The sequence below is a fragment of the Natator depressus genome, chromosome 11 (genome assembly GCF_965152275.1).
Source record: "Natator depressus isolate rNatDep1 chromosome 11, rNatDep2.hap1, whole genome shotgun sequence".
Classification (NCBI taxonomy): Eukaryota; Metazoa; Chordata; order Testudines; family Cheloniidae; genus Natator; species Natator depressus.
This window is the reverse complement of record NC_134244.1, coordinates 75,984,220-76,000,240: the sequence shown is the minus strand read 5'-3', so window position 1 is coordinate 76,000,240 and position 16,021 is coordinate 75,984,220. Positions and strand designations below refer to the sequence as shown.

General features: G+C 52.5%; 1 protein-coding gene across 3 annotated transcripts in view; it reads left to right on the top strand.

Moving 5' to 3' along the window:
• KMO (kynurenine 3-monooxygenase) overlaps positions 1–16,021 on the top strand; it is a 44,732-nt gene that overhangs the window by 20,012 nt on the left and 8,699 nt on the right. For all 3 annotated transcript variants that reach the window (XM_074968194.1, XM_074968195.1, XM_074968196.1), the window contains exons 9-11: positions 1,285–1,406; positions 9,560–9,707; positions 15,611–15,668. In XM_074968194.1, coding sequence (XP_074824295.1) covers positions 1,285–1,406; positions 9,560–9,707; positions 15,611–15,668 — 328 coding nt within the window. The remainder of the gene's footprint in view (positions 1–1,284; positions 1,407–9,559; positions 9,708–15,610; positions 15,669–16,021) is intronic.

The following is a 16,021-nucleotide window of genomic DNA, read 5'->3' as shown; positions in this document are numbered from 1 at the left end:
GAGCTGCATTCAGTATATGACCTGTGCTCCGCAGAAGGTCAGAGTGCTCCCTCCTGCCCTGAAAAGCTATGACCATGAACGCAGATGGGCAGATGGCCAGGTCCAATGATACACCTTGTGCAATGATAAATGTTCTTTGGGTAGCTGGGTCTGCTGGGGATTCCAGCCCCTGGCACATGGGTGAAGAGAATGCTCCATAATGCGGGTGCAGACAAAGGCAAAGGGCCTGCTCCTGTTCCTTTGGAAGTAATGCAGTTTGGTTACTGACTTTGGCAGGAGCAAGCCAGAGCCAGCCCATCCTACTGGCAGAAGGCTTGGCGAACAAACTGGGCCTTTCCAGTGCCCCCTCCCTAACAGGCCTCCCCCGTCCTGCTGCACAGGACAGCATGCTCCTCCTGCCAGCCTCACCAGTGGATCCCTGCACTGATACACCCCAGCACTGAGCTCCACTCCCTCCTTTCCCACTTCTCACACTCTCTACCCCCCCCAACTCCCCTGTACCGCACCTGCCACCACCTGCCCTACCAAGTCATGGCCATGACCAATCTGTGCTCTAGCTCCTTCTCCCCCCTTTCCTCCCTGTCTGCGGCTTGTGTGCGCTCGGGGACAGGCCTCTCCTCGGCATTTGGCGCATGCCGAGACCGTTGTGGGCGCTATGAGGATACAAACAATCAATGACAACAGCAAGACGGGAAATGGGGCAGCTGTCGCAGTCTGTAAGGGACTGCGGAAGGCTTTGTTACGGCCTAGGTAGGGAACTTCCGCTTTCTCGAGGCCGCCCGGTCACTGCAGGACATGGAGAACCACCTTGAACCGGTTTTAGGCCGGTTGTGTCTGCCTTGCATGGCCTGTTGCCAGGTAGCGGAAAGCCCCTTTAGGGAAGTACCTAATTATATATTCACGAGCTGTTTCTGTGCACTGCTTGTTACAGCTCGCTGTTCACCCCTTCGTCGGACTCCATCCCAGGCAAAGCTCCGGTGCGCTGGGTTCTCCACCGCCGTGACAGCAACGCTTGGAGTCCCCGTTGTGGGTGTGTCACTAACCTTCAATAAAGCCAATAACTCGCTGCTTAGCTGCGTGCGGGTCTCGTTTGCTCAGAGTACCTCTGCCGGCCTGCGGTGCTTCGAACACCTTGGCCCAGACCACAGTCCTCACCCCCTTTCCAAGCTGAGCTGTTTGCCTCCCTCGCTGGGTCACCGGCTGAGCTCTGTGCTGCATCTCCAAGCACACAGGGCTCATCTCGACCCTCTCAGCATCTCTTTGCATTTCCCTTACAACCCACAGGATAAGTCGTTCACCTGCACGCTCTTCATGCCCTTCGAGGATTTTGAACGGCTCACGACAGGCGATCAAGTGCTGGATTTCTTCCAAACCTACTTCCCGGATTCAATTCCCCTCATAGGAGCGTAAGTGTTATTTCTGGTGTTTCTTTGTTAATTAGTGCACTGCCGTAAAGCAACAAGCACATGTCTAGCACTCGAGTGCTCACGTGGGGCTGGTGACTTCATACTCTAGTGCGGATCAGCAGGGACTCTGCCTCAAGTGACAAGTACAGGACGTTACAGGTTCGTTGGGAGTGGAGCTCTGTATTTCTCTAGACACCAGATATATTGCAGAACGGATGGGTAGGAGAAGAGACTGAAGTCTGATTTGTACTTCCAACTGGCATAACGAGATGGAAGGTCAGGCTGCCCTTCACCAGGTGATAAGCTATGCTGTCTGTAGTCATTAGACCACATGCCACTCCCACAGCCAGAAACAGAACCCAGGAGTTCTGATTCCCAGCATTCAACTTCAGTCTACCAGTTACGTAATCCACTGGCCAGGTGTATATCACATATCCTTCTAGTGACTGGCCAGGTGTATGTCACATACCCCACTGGACCACGTTGGGGATAACAGCCTCCTACTGCTAACAGTTAATGCTTTAGCTCAATGGTAGAGGTCAGAGCTCTGGATCTGAAGGCCCTGGGTGACAAAACGTGTGAGGGCCATTTGGCTGCACATGATTGAATGTCTGCTTTGTCCATTTTCCTTTATTGAAAACCTAGAAAGTCATCTAGAACTAGAAAGTCAATGTCCCAGCCTGGCCCATTACTGCAGCGTAGGGCCATCAGTCTGTAGCAAGCAGACCCAATCACAAGGTCCCATGTGCTTCCAAGGTAGCTGGATCTGGGCAGAGTCTAGTCCCCATTCCCAGCTCTGGGTCCATAACATACAGTCCCAGGCTCTGACCTCTTTTCTGAGCCCATCTTTGAGACATGGAACTCGGGGTTCCAGCCTCTGGAACCAGTGCCTCAGATCTCCCGAGCCCCCCAGAGCTCCACCTTCCTGTGGTCACTCTGCCTTCTAGCTTAACCCCTTCAGGGACAACATCGCAGGAAAGCAAGGAACAGGGCTTAGCCAAGGACTGGCTTAACCACCGTCATTGTATTCGTAAGCACTAATGAGTTACAGGTCTTCAGAAAATAAAAGTTCTGAGGTACTCCAGACTGATCTCACCCCTCCTGTGAGTCCGAGGTGTCTCCATATTTCAGGCTAGGCAGAGTTCCTCCTCTCCTGTGTCTCTTGCTTGCAGGTGGTGATGGTCAGTGGCACCCCACCCTTAAATAGAGTCTGTTGCTTTTTAACCATGTGCTCAGCGAGAAGGTTCCAGCCCCCTCCCCAGTCAGGTTTGCCCCATCTGTGTAGAAAAGCCCATTGATCCATAGGGGTGAGCCAGTAGTTGAGAGCCAGTCAAGCTGACAACCCCAGATTGTGGTCTTAGTGACTTTTCTGTGAAACTCCTTTTCTGGGCAGTGCAGCTCTCTGGAATGCCATTTAATAGGCTGCCTTGGGCAAGTTTAGACATGTTCAGCACACAATACGAAGTGGAGAACACAATTCATATGGACATAGCCACTCTGGCACAATTACATACAAAACCCACCAATGTCCAAAGAACATTGCAAAGTCAAGCTCTCCGAAGGGAGGAAATGCCAGAATTAAGGTCGCTGAGCCACCTTAATTCATCCCCCTTGTGCATGTGCATTACGACACAGTCATTATTACATAATCACATACCGTTTTGCAACAAGACCTTTGCTTCATTCAGTGCCCAAGGATGGACCTGCTCAGGACTGAATCTGGGCTGTGCAGTGAAGGAGGCTGGTGTCCGTAGGACCCTGTCTCATTTGTTGCAGAAGTTGGAAGGTGTATAGTGAGTAAGTCAGGGATTGCCAGAGGAGAAGGGTCAGTCTTATGGTTCAGACAACTGGCTTCCATCTCTGACGCTGCCACAGAATTTCTGCGTGATGCTGTGAAACCAACCTTGTCACCGGTGGCCACTAACTGCGTGCTCCTCATTTGCTGGGTGGCCAGTTTGACCCCCTGAGGGCTGATTATCAGAGGTGTCATTTTTAAATCCCGCTGGGCTGGTCCTGACATCGCCCTTTTGCTAGCAGAACAATGAGATACGTGACACCTGTCGCTGACTCCAATATCCCCTAACCGGGCCCTGATTTCCAGAGAAGTCAGTGTGATGTGCATCCTTGCTGCCACCTACAGACCAGTCTCCAGCTTTACACAGCTGCCTTCCTGAGAGACTAGTGGGAGAGTGTGAGTTACTTCATCAGAGAACATTTTCCACACTGGCCACTCGTTTTTCTCCCGCAGTGGCGGGGAGGCACTCAGGTTCTGTGGTGACGAGTGGCAAGAGAAGCTCCTCAGAGAATGAGGGAATGAATATTTCTGTATTCAGAGCCAGGGGGCACTAGTGCACTGGGAATGAGGCAGAAACAACACACTGAAGAACAAGAATAAAACAAAGCATTGAATTCCTGCCTCATTCCCTCAGCAGAGTCTGCCCTGAGCTCTGAATGAGGCAGGGGCCCTGTGGAAAAGACAATGGGCCCGATTCTCAACTGCATCCCTTTGTGATCCTCAGGTGGCACAAAGGGGCCAAAAGGCAGCCGAGAGTCCGCCCGGCATAAGGGATGCCCGACTTGCCCTCTGCACCATTCACTCCACTCAGCCCAGAGCAGAAAGGGCGTTATGGGCTCCAGCTGCACTTAGGGTCCCATTAGCTGGTGCAAGCTAGAGCAGCCTGCTGGGGCGGGTGTGTCATAAGAATCAGGGGAGCTGTAACCAGGCCAGATTCTCTCCTGCAGATTCAGAACTGGCCCCTTATCTACCCTTTGACCTACCTGGCCATGTGGAAGAGTCGACTCCTGGCTGGGGCACCCCCTGGTGGCTGAGCATGGGGTAGCAGCTCTTTCCTCTCTAGCACCCTGGCCAGTGGTTGCTCTGGCCCTGCAGTGGTCTGCCCCTTAGGGTGACCAGATGATGAGAACACATGGGGCTGGGGGGGGCATCCACAGGCTCACGCCCCCACCAGGGCCGGCTCTCGGTTTTGCTGCCCCAAGCCAAAAAAAAAAAAAGGCGGAGTGCCGCCGAAGCAAAATGTCGGGACAAATGGCGTCCCGACCGTACCGTACATCGGTCGGGATGCGGGACAAACAACTAAATGTCGGGACAGTCCCAATTTTATTGGGACGTCTGGTCACCCTGCTGCCCCTCCTCGTGACTTGGCTGTCCAGCCAGGCCATGTTTTATTTCCACCCTGTCCGTTCAGGGTAACAGAAAGTCCAACACCCTCACATCAGGTTTTAGAACCACAGGGCCCAGAGCCAGGCCCCAAACACCTTCTCGTCCCAGGGCTTTCAGAAGTCCCTATCCCCTTGTATCAGGGGGATTTTCATGCCACCTTCCCTGGCGGCTGGTAGAGGAACCCAGGCCCCCCTTCCCCTCTGGGTTCCAGCCTAGGAACCCTGCAGTGAGCAGGCACTGTCTGTCTCTTCAAACCCATCCCCTGCTACCTCCCTGGGCCTCTTCCTACCAGACCTCGTCAGCAGGCCCTTCCCAGGCCCTGTACACCTGTCCCTGTACCCCCTCAGGCTCCCTGAGCTTTGGGACTGCACCCCTCCCTCCAGGCCACAACTCACAGTCCTCCAACACATCGCAAACCTCAACCCTTTGGCTCTTCCTGGGCTGGAGCATCAGTCCTGCCCAGCTACTCTGCTCCTTCCCAGGCCTGGCCTCTACCTAAAACTTGGCTGACCTAGCTCCGTCCCTCAGGGGAAACCTACCCCCCTGAAGAGGTAACTCAGAGCAGACACCGCTGGGTTGGCAGAGAGTCAGCCTAGCACCGGCCTCTCATGGGAGGGGATTTACCACAGCGACAGAACACCCCTCCCATGGCTGTAGCCATCCCCTCAGAGACACGCCCGCCCAACCGCCTCCCTCCAGGGTGTTTCCCTCCAGGAACTCTTTCCGGCCTTGTATGGAAGTCGGTCTCCTTTCCAGGTGGCCCTGCTGACTGACCTACTTAACACCGCTCTAGGTGCCAAGGGCTAGGTTAGCTGCAGGCTGACGCACCCATTAGCCCTCAGGACCCGGGTGGTGTATAAGCCTAACGCAGGCCCCCGTCAGCACAGTATCTGAGTACCTTGCCATCTTTAATGTGCTTATCCTCACAGCTCCCCTTTGACAGGTGGGAAACTGAGGCACAGAGAAACTGAGTGACTTGCCCAAAGTCACACAGAGAGCCTGTGGCGGAGCAGTGTATTGAAGCTGGATCTCCCAGCTACCAGGCTGATACCCTAACCCCTGGACCCTCCTTCCCCACTGGCAACGTCCCTCACCCGCTCCTGAGTTGGGCAGATCTCCCAGTGCAGGAGGGCCCATGGGCCAGCCTGCGATGGCATATTTCGGGAACAGGCACAGGCTCCCCTCCTCTTGGGGGCAGCAGGGCCCCCTCAGCCACAGTGGGTGTATTTGCTTGACTGGGGTGCTTGGCCCAGCACACCCTCCTCCTTCTGCGCTACGGAGTCATCAGCTGCAGTGGTGACAAGGCTGCCAGGGCAGTGGGTCCTGGTGCGAAGGCCCATCAAGATGACGGGGGCAGCTTCTGGGAGTAGGAGTAGGCACTGCAGTGCTCAGTGTCACCACGCCTCCCTTCCAGGGGCCTCGGAAACCCCAGGCGCGTCCTGCAATTCCCACAGCCCAAGCGAGGCACCCAGGGTCCTACACGACAAATAGGGAGAGACAGGCGCCGGGGCAGCTGTCCATAAAAGGCCACACGCAAGGCGGGCGCTGCGTCAGCAAGCCAATGAGAGATGCCGACAAGAGAGGTGCGTGCAAAGCCCCACTTCCCTCACAGAGTTGGGTGCCTAAATGCAGGCTTCAGGGCGGGGCCTGTCTCTGCTAGTGACTCCTGAGCTGGGGAAAACAGGTGCTCTCCCACCTAACTCATAGTAAGAGAATCCAAAAAGTGCCACCGTGGCTAAACAACAAGGTAAAAGAAGCAGTGAGAGGCAAAAAGGCATCCTTTAAACCGTGGAAGTTAAATCCTAGCGAAGAAAATAGAAAGGAGCAAAAACTCCGGCACATAAAGTGTAAAATATCATTAGGAAGGCCAAAAAAGAATTTAAAGAACAGCTAGCCAAAGACACAAAACGTAATAGCAAACATTTTTTTAAGTACATGAGAAGCAGGAAGCCTGCAGACCAACCAGTGGGGCCACTGGACGACGGAGATGCTAAAGGAGCACTCAAGGACGATAAGGCCATTGCGGAGAAACTAAATGAATTCTTTGCATCGGTCTTCACGGCTGAGAATATGAAGGAGATTCCTAAACCTGAGTGTGACGGGGCAGGACTCACCACCATGGCACCTCCTGCTGGCCGTTGTGGGAATTAGCTCTGGTTTGCCAGTGCGCCTTCATCTATTGGCATCTCGCTGCTGTCGCTTCTGTCATCAGGACCCGTGTCACTCTCAGGACTACGGTGTCCTCTTCTGGACACAGCCCTCCAGCTGTGCCCCACTCGGTTTTCTCCTCCCCCTTTCCTGGGGCCAGCAGTCCTCTGTCCAGCCACTTGCCTCAGTGGCAGGCTGCAGTCCAGGTTCTAGCCACTCGTCTCAGTGGCAGACTGCAGTCCCTGCCCTGGCCACTTCCCTCAGTGGCTGGGGCGCATGACTTATGAGGAGAGGTTGAGGGAACTGGGCTTATTTAGTCTGCAGAAGAGAAGAGTGAGGGGAGATTTGATAGCAGCTGTTAGGGGGCTTATTCCTTCACCTGCTTACTTCCCTGGTCCTTCTCGCATGAACAGAGAGCAACAATACCCAAAGTCCAAAGGTGCAAACAATTTGATGTTTATTGGGGTGAACTTCCAGCAAGCATGATTCCAGTTTCCTGCCTTAGTATCCCCCTTCCCAGCCCTGACACCACAGATCCTAGCCTGTGTCCCTGTTCCCATTCCCCCCCTTAGCAAAACATGATTCCAATTCCCCTATCCCATTCCTCATTCCCATTCCCCCCCTTACTTCCTGATTGACTGCAAACTATATAGTAAAACTTGAGTTCTGCTTAGCTATACCTTAACCAATCATTTTACTGAAATTTAACTAACCAATCCTAACATATTGTAACATGATTATTTAACCAATTATATCCCACCACCTTAATTAGTTTACACCCAGCAAAATTAATTATACAGCAGACAGAAACAATCACAGAACCAGACAGAGATTATACAGACAAACAATAGGGAAGTGGAGACTACAATGATAGGAAAGAAAGAAATGAGGATTTCACATCCCAGCTATTGGTAAGTGAGTTCTTGCCAGACAGGATGCTATCAAACTAAGCTTACTTTTACAGCTTCTAGGCTCTTCCCTTTCTCTGGAGGTGATAGGCATTATCAGGACAGGACTGTATTCCTAACAGCCCAATAGCACCTTATTTCAATGTGACCAGTTTGGAATGTGGGGATGTGACCATGTACTTCCCAGCTTATGGCTGCCTCTGCTGCTTAGCCAGAGACCTTAGCCTAAGAACTCGCCCTTAGACTATCATAGTGAGAGAAGGCCTATAAACAGGCAGACTGTGATTTTGATTCTTGTTTTGTACCTCTATAACTAGCTAAGTGATAAGAATACACCTAAATTCTTAGGCCTTTAGAGACAGGCCTGAATATCTATATCCTAACAGCAGCCCCCCACTGTCTGAAGGGGGGTTCCAAAGAGGATGTATCTAGACTGTTCTCAATGGTGGCAGATGACAGAACAAGGAGCAATGGTCTCAAGTTGCAGTGGGGGAGATCTAGGTTGGATATTAGGAAAAATTGTTTCACTAGGAGGGTTGTGAAGCACTGGAATGGGTTACCTAAGGAGATGGTGGAATCTCCTTCCTTAGAGGTTTTTAAGGTCAGGCTTGACAAAGTCCTGGCTGGGATGATTTAGTTGGGGTTGGTCCTGCTTTGAGCAGGGAGTTGCACTAGATGACCTCCTGAGGTCTCTTCCAACCCAAATCTTCTATGATTCTATGAACATGATTTGTTGGGGAAGAATTCAACATGGTTTTTGTAAAGTGAAATCATGTCTCACTAATCTACTAGAATTTTTTGAGGGGATCAACAAGAATGTGCACAAGGGTGATTCAGTGGATATAGTGAACTCAGATTTTCAGAAAGCCTTTGACAAGATCCCTCACCAAAGGCTCTTAAGCAAAGTAAGCTGTCATGGGATAACAGGGAAGGTCCTGTCATGGATCGGTAACTGGTTAAAAGATAGGAAACAAAGGGTAGGAATAAACGGTCAGTTTTCAGAATTAAGAGATATAAATAGTGGTGTCCCCCAGGGGTCTGTACTGGGACCAGTCCTATTCAACATATTAATAAATGCACTGTCTGGGAGCAGCTCCCTTACCTGGGGCAGCTCAGTGCCACCTGGCGAGAGCCCACACCCCTCCTGCACCCCAACCCCCAGTACCTCCTCCTGCACTCCAAACCCCCTCCTGCACCCCAACCTCCTGCCCCAGCCCTGAGCCCCCTCCCAGAGCCCGCATCCCAAATCCCCTCCTGCACCCCAACCTGGAGCCCCCTCCTGCACCCAAACTCCCTCCCAAAGCTCGCACCCCTCACCCCCTCCTGCACCCCAACTCTGTGCCCCAGGCTGAGCCCGGAGCCCCCTCCCACACTCCAAACCCCTCGGCCCCAGCCCAGAGCCCGCACCCCCTGCCCCAGCCCAGTGAGAGTGAGGGTGGGGGAGAGTGGGGGAGGAGGGATGGAGTGAGCAGGGCAGGGCCTCAGGGAAGGGGCGGGGCCTTGGGGAAATGGGGGTAGATCCTGGGTTGCTCTTAAATTCAAAAAGTGATCTTGTGCTTAAAAAGGTTGGAGACCACTGCTGTAAAGGGATGCGGTGTGAGCAGGACCACAAACATGAGGGGTAGCGTTAAATACGACTGTCTAGCTGTATAGTAATATACTACCTGATGGGGAACAGCACACGTCTGCCTCCATTAAATTACCATTACATTCTGCGGCATGCGGCTGCTTAATCCCCTGGGTTGAAGTTAATGATCTAGCTGTTCAGGTTTCCCGCAACTTTGAGCACAAGTACCCCAATGTAAAGGTTTGATTTCGCATCCTGGCACAGTACGCATTACATCGATGACTGATTCTCTCGTCTCCAATGATGACATCACACATTTCATGCAAACTTTCTGTTGTTTTGGCTGAAGGCAAGAGCTGCAGCGTGATTACTTTTTGCTGCCACCCCAGGCCATGATCTCTGTGAAGTGCTCTTCATACCACATCACCTCCCGGTGTGTGCTGATGGGAGACGCCGCCCACGCCGTGGTACCATTCTATGGACAAGGCATGAACGCTGTGAGTTTGCTATTCCTAACGTCCTGCATAATTTGTGACCAAAAAGCCACTTTTTTTGAGTTCAGACATTTAGCTCCAGTTGGTTCCATTTGCTTACACAATTGATTGGCTGGCCCTGGGTCTTGCCGGGTTTGAGGCTTGGAGGAGGAGGAGGAGTTGACTGGGTCTGGATCAACACAAGACTGAGATTCCCTGATAGGCTGAAGGGACCTCTATGAAGTGTGTTGGTTCTTTCTGCTCCCTGCAGAGTCACTCAAGTCTTTAGAGTGAGGTGCCTGTATCTTCAGCTGCTGCTGGATGTCCGGATAGCGGTGTAGGGAAATACATTTGATCATGCATGCTCAGGCCAGAAGGCTACATCTTCCCTTTTCAGGTAGACTGTCACAGTGTAGGGCAACTGCACCTGAATTTCCCTTCTGAGGCATCCAGAGCACCCACTCTTAGACATCTGCTGTTGCCTCTCTTGCATGAAGACCGGTGCCTCTCTCCCTCCTGAGCGGGGTATTTCCAGGTTGCCTGCTCCCTGCCTACATTGTGAATTCTCCTTTCTTTTCTCTTCAGAGGTGGTAAATAGTGTAATGACCCCAGTTCAGTTACCACACAGCTCTTTCTAAGCAAGCACATTTTTTCTTAAGGTAAAAGCCTTACAGAGGAAATTAAAACAATAGAAGCCCTACACACATGGTAATAAGCCACTAGAGATCACCACCTGATTCCAACAAGGGCCCTGGCTGGTGGACAGTCCTTCCTACCTCCCCAGGGGTTTTCCTGCAGTTACAAGTTCATAGCGCCTTCTGCTCAGAACCAGAACACCCAGTTTTATGGGGCCAAAGTCCTTCCTACCCTTCCCCAAGGATTGGGACCCACTTTGGGCCAGAGATCTTGTCTGTTTGCATGGACGAATCCCATGCACTGCTACAGGCTGGGGACCAACTGGCTAAGCAGCAGTTCTGCAGAAAAGGACCTGGGGATTACAGTGGATGAGAAGCTGGATATGAGTCAGCAGGGTGCCATTGTTGCCAAGAAGGCCAATGGCATATTGGGCTGCATTAGTAGGAGCGTTGTCAGCAGATCGAGGGAAGTGATTATTCCCCTCTATTTGTCACTGGTGAGGCCACGTCTGGAGTATTGCGTTCAGTTTTGGGCCCCCCACTACAGAAAGGATGTGGGCAAATTGGAAAGAGTCCAGCAGAAGGCAATGAAAATGATTAGGGAGCTGGGGCACATGATTTACGAGGAGAGGCTGTGGGAACTGGGCTTATTTAGTCTGCAGAAGAGAAGAGTGAAGGTGGGATTTGGTAACAACCTTTAACTACCTGGAGTGGGGGATCCAAAGACGATGGAGCTCGGCTGGTCTCAGTGGTGACAGATGACAGAACAAGGAGCAATGGTCTCAAGTTGCAGCGGGGGGAGGTTTAGGTTGGATATTAGGAAACACTATTTCACTAGGAGGGTGGTGAAGCACTGGAATGGGTTACCTAGGGAGATGGTGGGAGTCTGCTATAGACCACTGGACCAGGGGGATGAGGTGGATGAGGCTTTCTTCTGGCAACTAACAGAAGTTACTAGATCGCAGGCCCTGATTCTCGTGGGAGACTTCAGTCACCGTGATATCTGTTGGGAGAGCAATACAGTGGTGCACAGACAATCCAGGAAGTTTTTAGAAAGTGTAGGGGACAATTTCCTGGTGCAAGTGCTGGAGGAACCAACTAGGGGCAGAGCTCTTCTTGACCTGCTGCTCACAAACCGGGAAGAATTAGTAGGGGAAGCAAAAGTGGATGGGAACCTGGAAGACAGTGACCACGAGATGGTCGAGTTCAGGATCCTGACACAAGGAAGAAAGGAGAGCAACAGAATAAGGACCCTGGACTTCAGAAAAGCAGACTTTGACTCCCTCAGGGAACTGATGAGCAGGATCCCCTGGTAGAATAACATGAGGGGGAAAGGAGTCCAGGAGAGCTGGCTGTATTTTAAAGAATCCTTATTGACGTTACAGGGACAAACCATCCCAATGTGTAGAAAGAAGAGTAAATATGGCAGGCGACCAGCTTGGCTTAACAGTGAAATCCTTGCTGATCTTAAACACAAAAAAGAAGCTTACAAGAAGTGGAAGGTTGGACATATGACCAGGGATGAGTATAAAAATATTGCTCGGGCGTGCAGGAGTGAAATCAGGAAGGCCAAATCACACTTGGAGTTGCAGCTAGCAAGAGATGTTAAGAGTAACAAGAAGGGTTTCTTCAGGTATGTTAGCAACAAGAAGAAAGTCAAGGAAAGTGTGGGCCCCTTACTGAATGAGGGAGGCAACCTAGTGACAGAGGATGTGGAAAAAGCTAATGTACTCAATGCTTTTTTTGCCTCTGTCTTCACGAACAAGGTCAGCTCCCAGACTACTGCACTGGGCAGGACAGCATGGGGAGGAGGGGACCAGCCCTCTGAGGAGAAAGAAGTGGTTCGGGACTATTTAGAAAAGCTGGACGAGCACAAGTCCATCGGGCATCCGAGAGTGCTAAAGGAGTTGGCGGATGTGATTGCAGAGCCATTGGCCATTATCTTTGAAAACTCATGGTTATCGGGGGAGGGCCCGGACGACTGGAAAAAGGCTAATGTAGTGCCCATCTTTAAAAAAGGGAAGAAGGAGGATCCTGGGAACTACAGGCCAGTCAGCCTCACCTCAGTCCCTGGAAAAATCGTGGAGCAGGTCCTCAAGGAATCAATTCTGAAGCACTTAGAGGAGAGGAAAGTGATCAGGAACAGTCAGCATCGATTCACCAAGGGCAAGTCATGCCTGACTAATCTAATTGCCTTCTGTGACGAGATAACTGGCTCTGTGGATGAGGGGAAAGCAGTGGACGAGTTATTCCTTGACTTTAGCAAAACTTTTGACACAGTCTCCCACAGTATTCTTGCCAGCAAATTAAAGAAGTATGGGCCGGATGAATGGACGATAAGGCGGATAGAAAGTTGGCTAGATTGTCGGGCTCAACGGGTAGCGATCAATGGCTCCGTGTCTATTTGGCAGCAGGTATCAAGTGGAGTGCCCCAAGAGTCAATCCTGGGGCTGGTTTTGTTCAATATCTTCATTAATGATCTGGAGGATGGCATGGATTGCACCCTCAGCAAGTTTGCAGATGACACTAAATTGGGAGGAGAGGTAGATATGCTGGAGGGTAGGGACAGGATACAGAGGGACCTAGACAAATTAGAGGATTGGGCCAAAAGAAATCTGATGAGGTTCAACAAGGACAAGTGCAGAGTCCTGCACTTAGGATGGAAGAATTCCATGCACCGCTACAGACTAGGGACCGAATGGCTCGGCAGCAGTTCTGCAGAAAAGGACCTGGGGATTACAGTGGATGAGAAGCTGGATATGAGTCAACAGTGTGCCCTTGTTGCCAAGAAGGCCAATGGCATTTTGGGATGTATAAGTAGGGCCCCTGCGGGGCTTGGGCCAACAGCCCACTGGGGGAGCGGGGGGTGATTGTGGGTGGGTTTCCAGGAAAGGTGCTCCAGTGAGGACCTGGCTTCCCCACTGCTTGAGCTGGGCACTGGCTCTGAGGGGAGGGAGAGGTCCCAGGGAGTTGCCTGTGAGCCCTGTTCTTACAGCCTGGCGCTGGAACCCTTCTGCCCCTTAAAAACAGGAGAGTTAAAGAGATAGCACTTGGTGGCCTCTTTGTGGGAAAAGAGGAAGAGCCTCCCTGGGTAAATGGCTCCTTCTCCCTACTGTAGGAATGTCCGATGGGGAGAGGCTCTTGGGACCCGCAAGGGCAGGGAGAACTGAGCTCTCCAAACCCAGGGCTGCAGGCCTAGGCGCCGAGCTGCTCCGTGGCAGGCAGTAGATGCTGGGAGGGAGGGGGAGGCACTGATCGGTGGGGCCCAACGCCAGGCAGGAGGCTCTGGGGGGAGGGGGTGGTTCTGGTTTCCTGTGGGTGCTCCAGCCCCAGAGCACCCACGGAGTCACGCCTACGGCTGCAGGCTCTCCTGAGTCCCTTCGGAGTTGTATCTCCCCTTCACACCCATACACTCTCTGTGCTTCTGGATGGCTCTGTGCAGCAGGGCTGGAGATCACAGCTCTGGCTTTAGGGGAAATAACCCCCTTTTAAGTTTGCACCAAAATCGCTTTCTCTGCTCCCTTTTGGGGCATAGCTGGGGTACTGATTGCTCACGGTCACAAACACTGGGACACCAGACGGGTGCACATCCCAGTAACTGTTTTGCTGCTGGAACTGGTGCAAAGCGTGGAGTCTCTCTTAGCTCATTGGAGTCTTTGCTTGGTTCAAACTTCATAAATCTATTCAGAAGCTTCAAAGCCTGTGTGCAGCCGGAGAAATGTCTCGCACAGTTTGCTGCAGTCTCTTCTCACTGCATCGTTGTGATTTCCTGGTGGCGGAGAAGGTGATGGCTGTACTTCCCGTGTGTACTTCCTTCGTCAGTGCCCAGAGCGAGCTGGACTGTTTCCACTGGCTGCTAGTATTTGAGAGCCCCACACCAGAGCCAGCCTTAGCATTTTTGAGTGGGTCTGCCCCACAGTTGTGTGCCACATGCCCCGCCCCCCACTGTAGGGGACTTCTGTCCACCAAGAACACACCCCTAACAGAGCGCTGAGTGGAGGCGTTGGGGGGGGCCATAATGGGGTGATTCTTTGGACCTTCCCCAGAGTTATCTTGCTGTGTAGCCCTTAACTACGTCACTGTCACTTTGGGCAGTAGATGGGCTACCCCTGCTGTCTACCTCTGCGGAAACTGAAGCACAGAGATTAACATCTCAGATTCGGCTCCCTCACAATAGGGACCACAGTACAAGGGGCCTGATTTGCAAAGGTGCTGAGCATCCACAGCTCTCACTGCAGCTAATGGGCGTTGTGGGTGCTTAACAACTCTGGGGGAAATAGTGCAGTAATCCCTGTCCTGGAACACATCCGCACCAGGGACAAGGCCAGGGCTGCTCGGCCAGACTTCAGCATGCCTGGTCCCGACTTTCCAGTGCGACCCAGAGACCAGCCTTAACACAGTGGGGTTTGTATAGGGCAAAGTAGTTGAGTCTCTCGCTGGCATCTCTCTCACTTCCAGAGCTGCTCTCACTTTCTTCCTCCACCCCTGGGTCCTAGGTGCCCCACTTGCCCCAGCTCTCTCTTTGCCTTGCCCCATATCTTCAACCTTCTCTTGGTTCTTCTCCCTCCCCTGGCCAAAGGACGGAGAGCAGGTGCTGTCACTGTGGCTGGGATTCTCTCCAGGAGGGCAGGGCTGGTTCTCTTCCCCCCAAAAGGCTTAGGGAGGATTTTCTTGACCTCTCTTTCCTGCCCAGGGTGTAGGGGATGCATCAGCTCATCCCTACTGGTCCTGCAAGCACCCTACATTGGCATCAACCTCCTTTGGAGCCAGGCTCATCCCCCCTCCCCTGAGAAAGGGAGGGTCCAGCCAGAGATCAGGTTCAGAGGCACCTGCTGCTGCCCCAGGCCATTAAGGGTACCTCGACACAGCCAGCCCCCACCTCCCCTCAAAACTGCAGCCATGCGTCTCAGAGCCCAGGCTAACTGACTCAGGCTCGTGAGGCTTGCACTGGGGGGCTAGAAAGAACAGTGTAGACGTCTGGCCTGGGGCTGGAGTCCAGGGGCGGGTTTCAGGCCCTGGGCTCCGGCCCAAGCCCACATGTCTACACTGCTATTTTTAACCCTGCAGCGCAAGCCCCGTGAGCCTAAGTCAGTAGACCAGGCTCTGAGACTCGCTGCCGGGTTTTGGTTTTTTTGCTGTGTAGACATACCCTGAGCAGCCACTAAACCTGTTTAGACAGGGCAGCAGGTCTAGCCCAGGCCAGTGTTCCTCCCTGCCCCCTGCGTGCCAACCCCAGCTTAGGAGCAATAAGGCTTTTGCTGCCAGCTATTTTCCCTTTATTGTGTCTTCCAGGGATTTGAAGACTGCCTGGTCTTCGATGAGTTAATGGACCAGTTCCACAATGATCTCAGTGAGTAAATCCCTGGGCATGGAAAACAGACCTGGGTGGGAACTCCGGGCAGTTTCATCTGTCATCAGTCACCAAATGGGTGCTCCCAGAGATGGCCCCTGACCTACCCAGGAGATCAAGGGGGATGCTTATTGTGAGGGACAGTCAGGAATTAAACATTTGGCCAGGAGTCTCCCATGGTATCTGATTATCCCCAGGAAGGGGCAGTCCTAGGGACACAAGGGTCACCTCATCTAACCCCATCTAGTCGAGTCCTGGCCACTGTCTGCTCATGAGCTTCAGCACCAGGGGTTTGGAAAGCATTTTGGGTTTATTGCATTATACTCTCACTCCCTTTGCCCGTTCGCCCACGC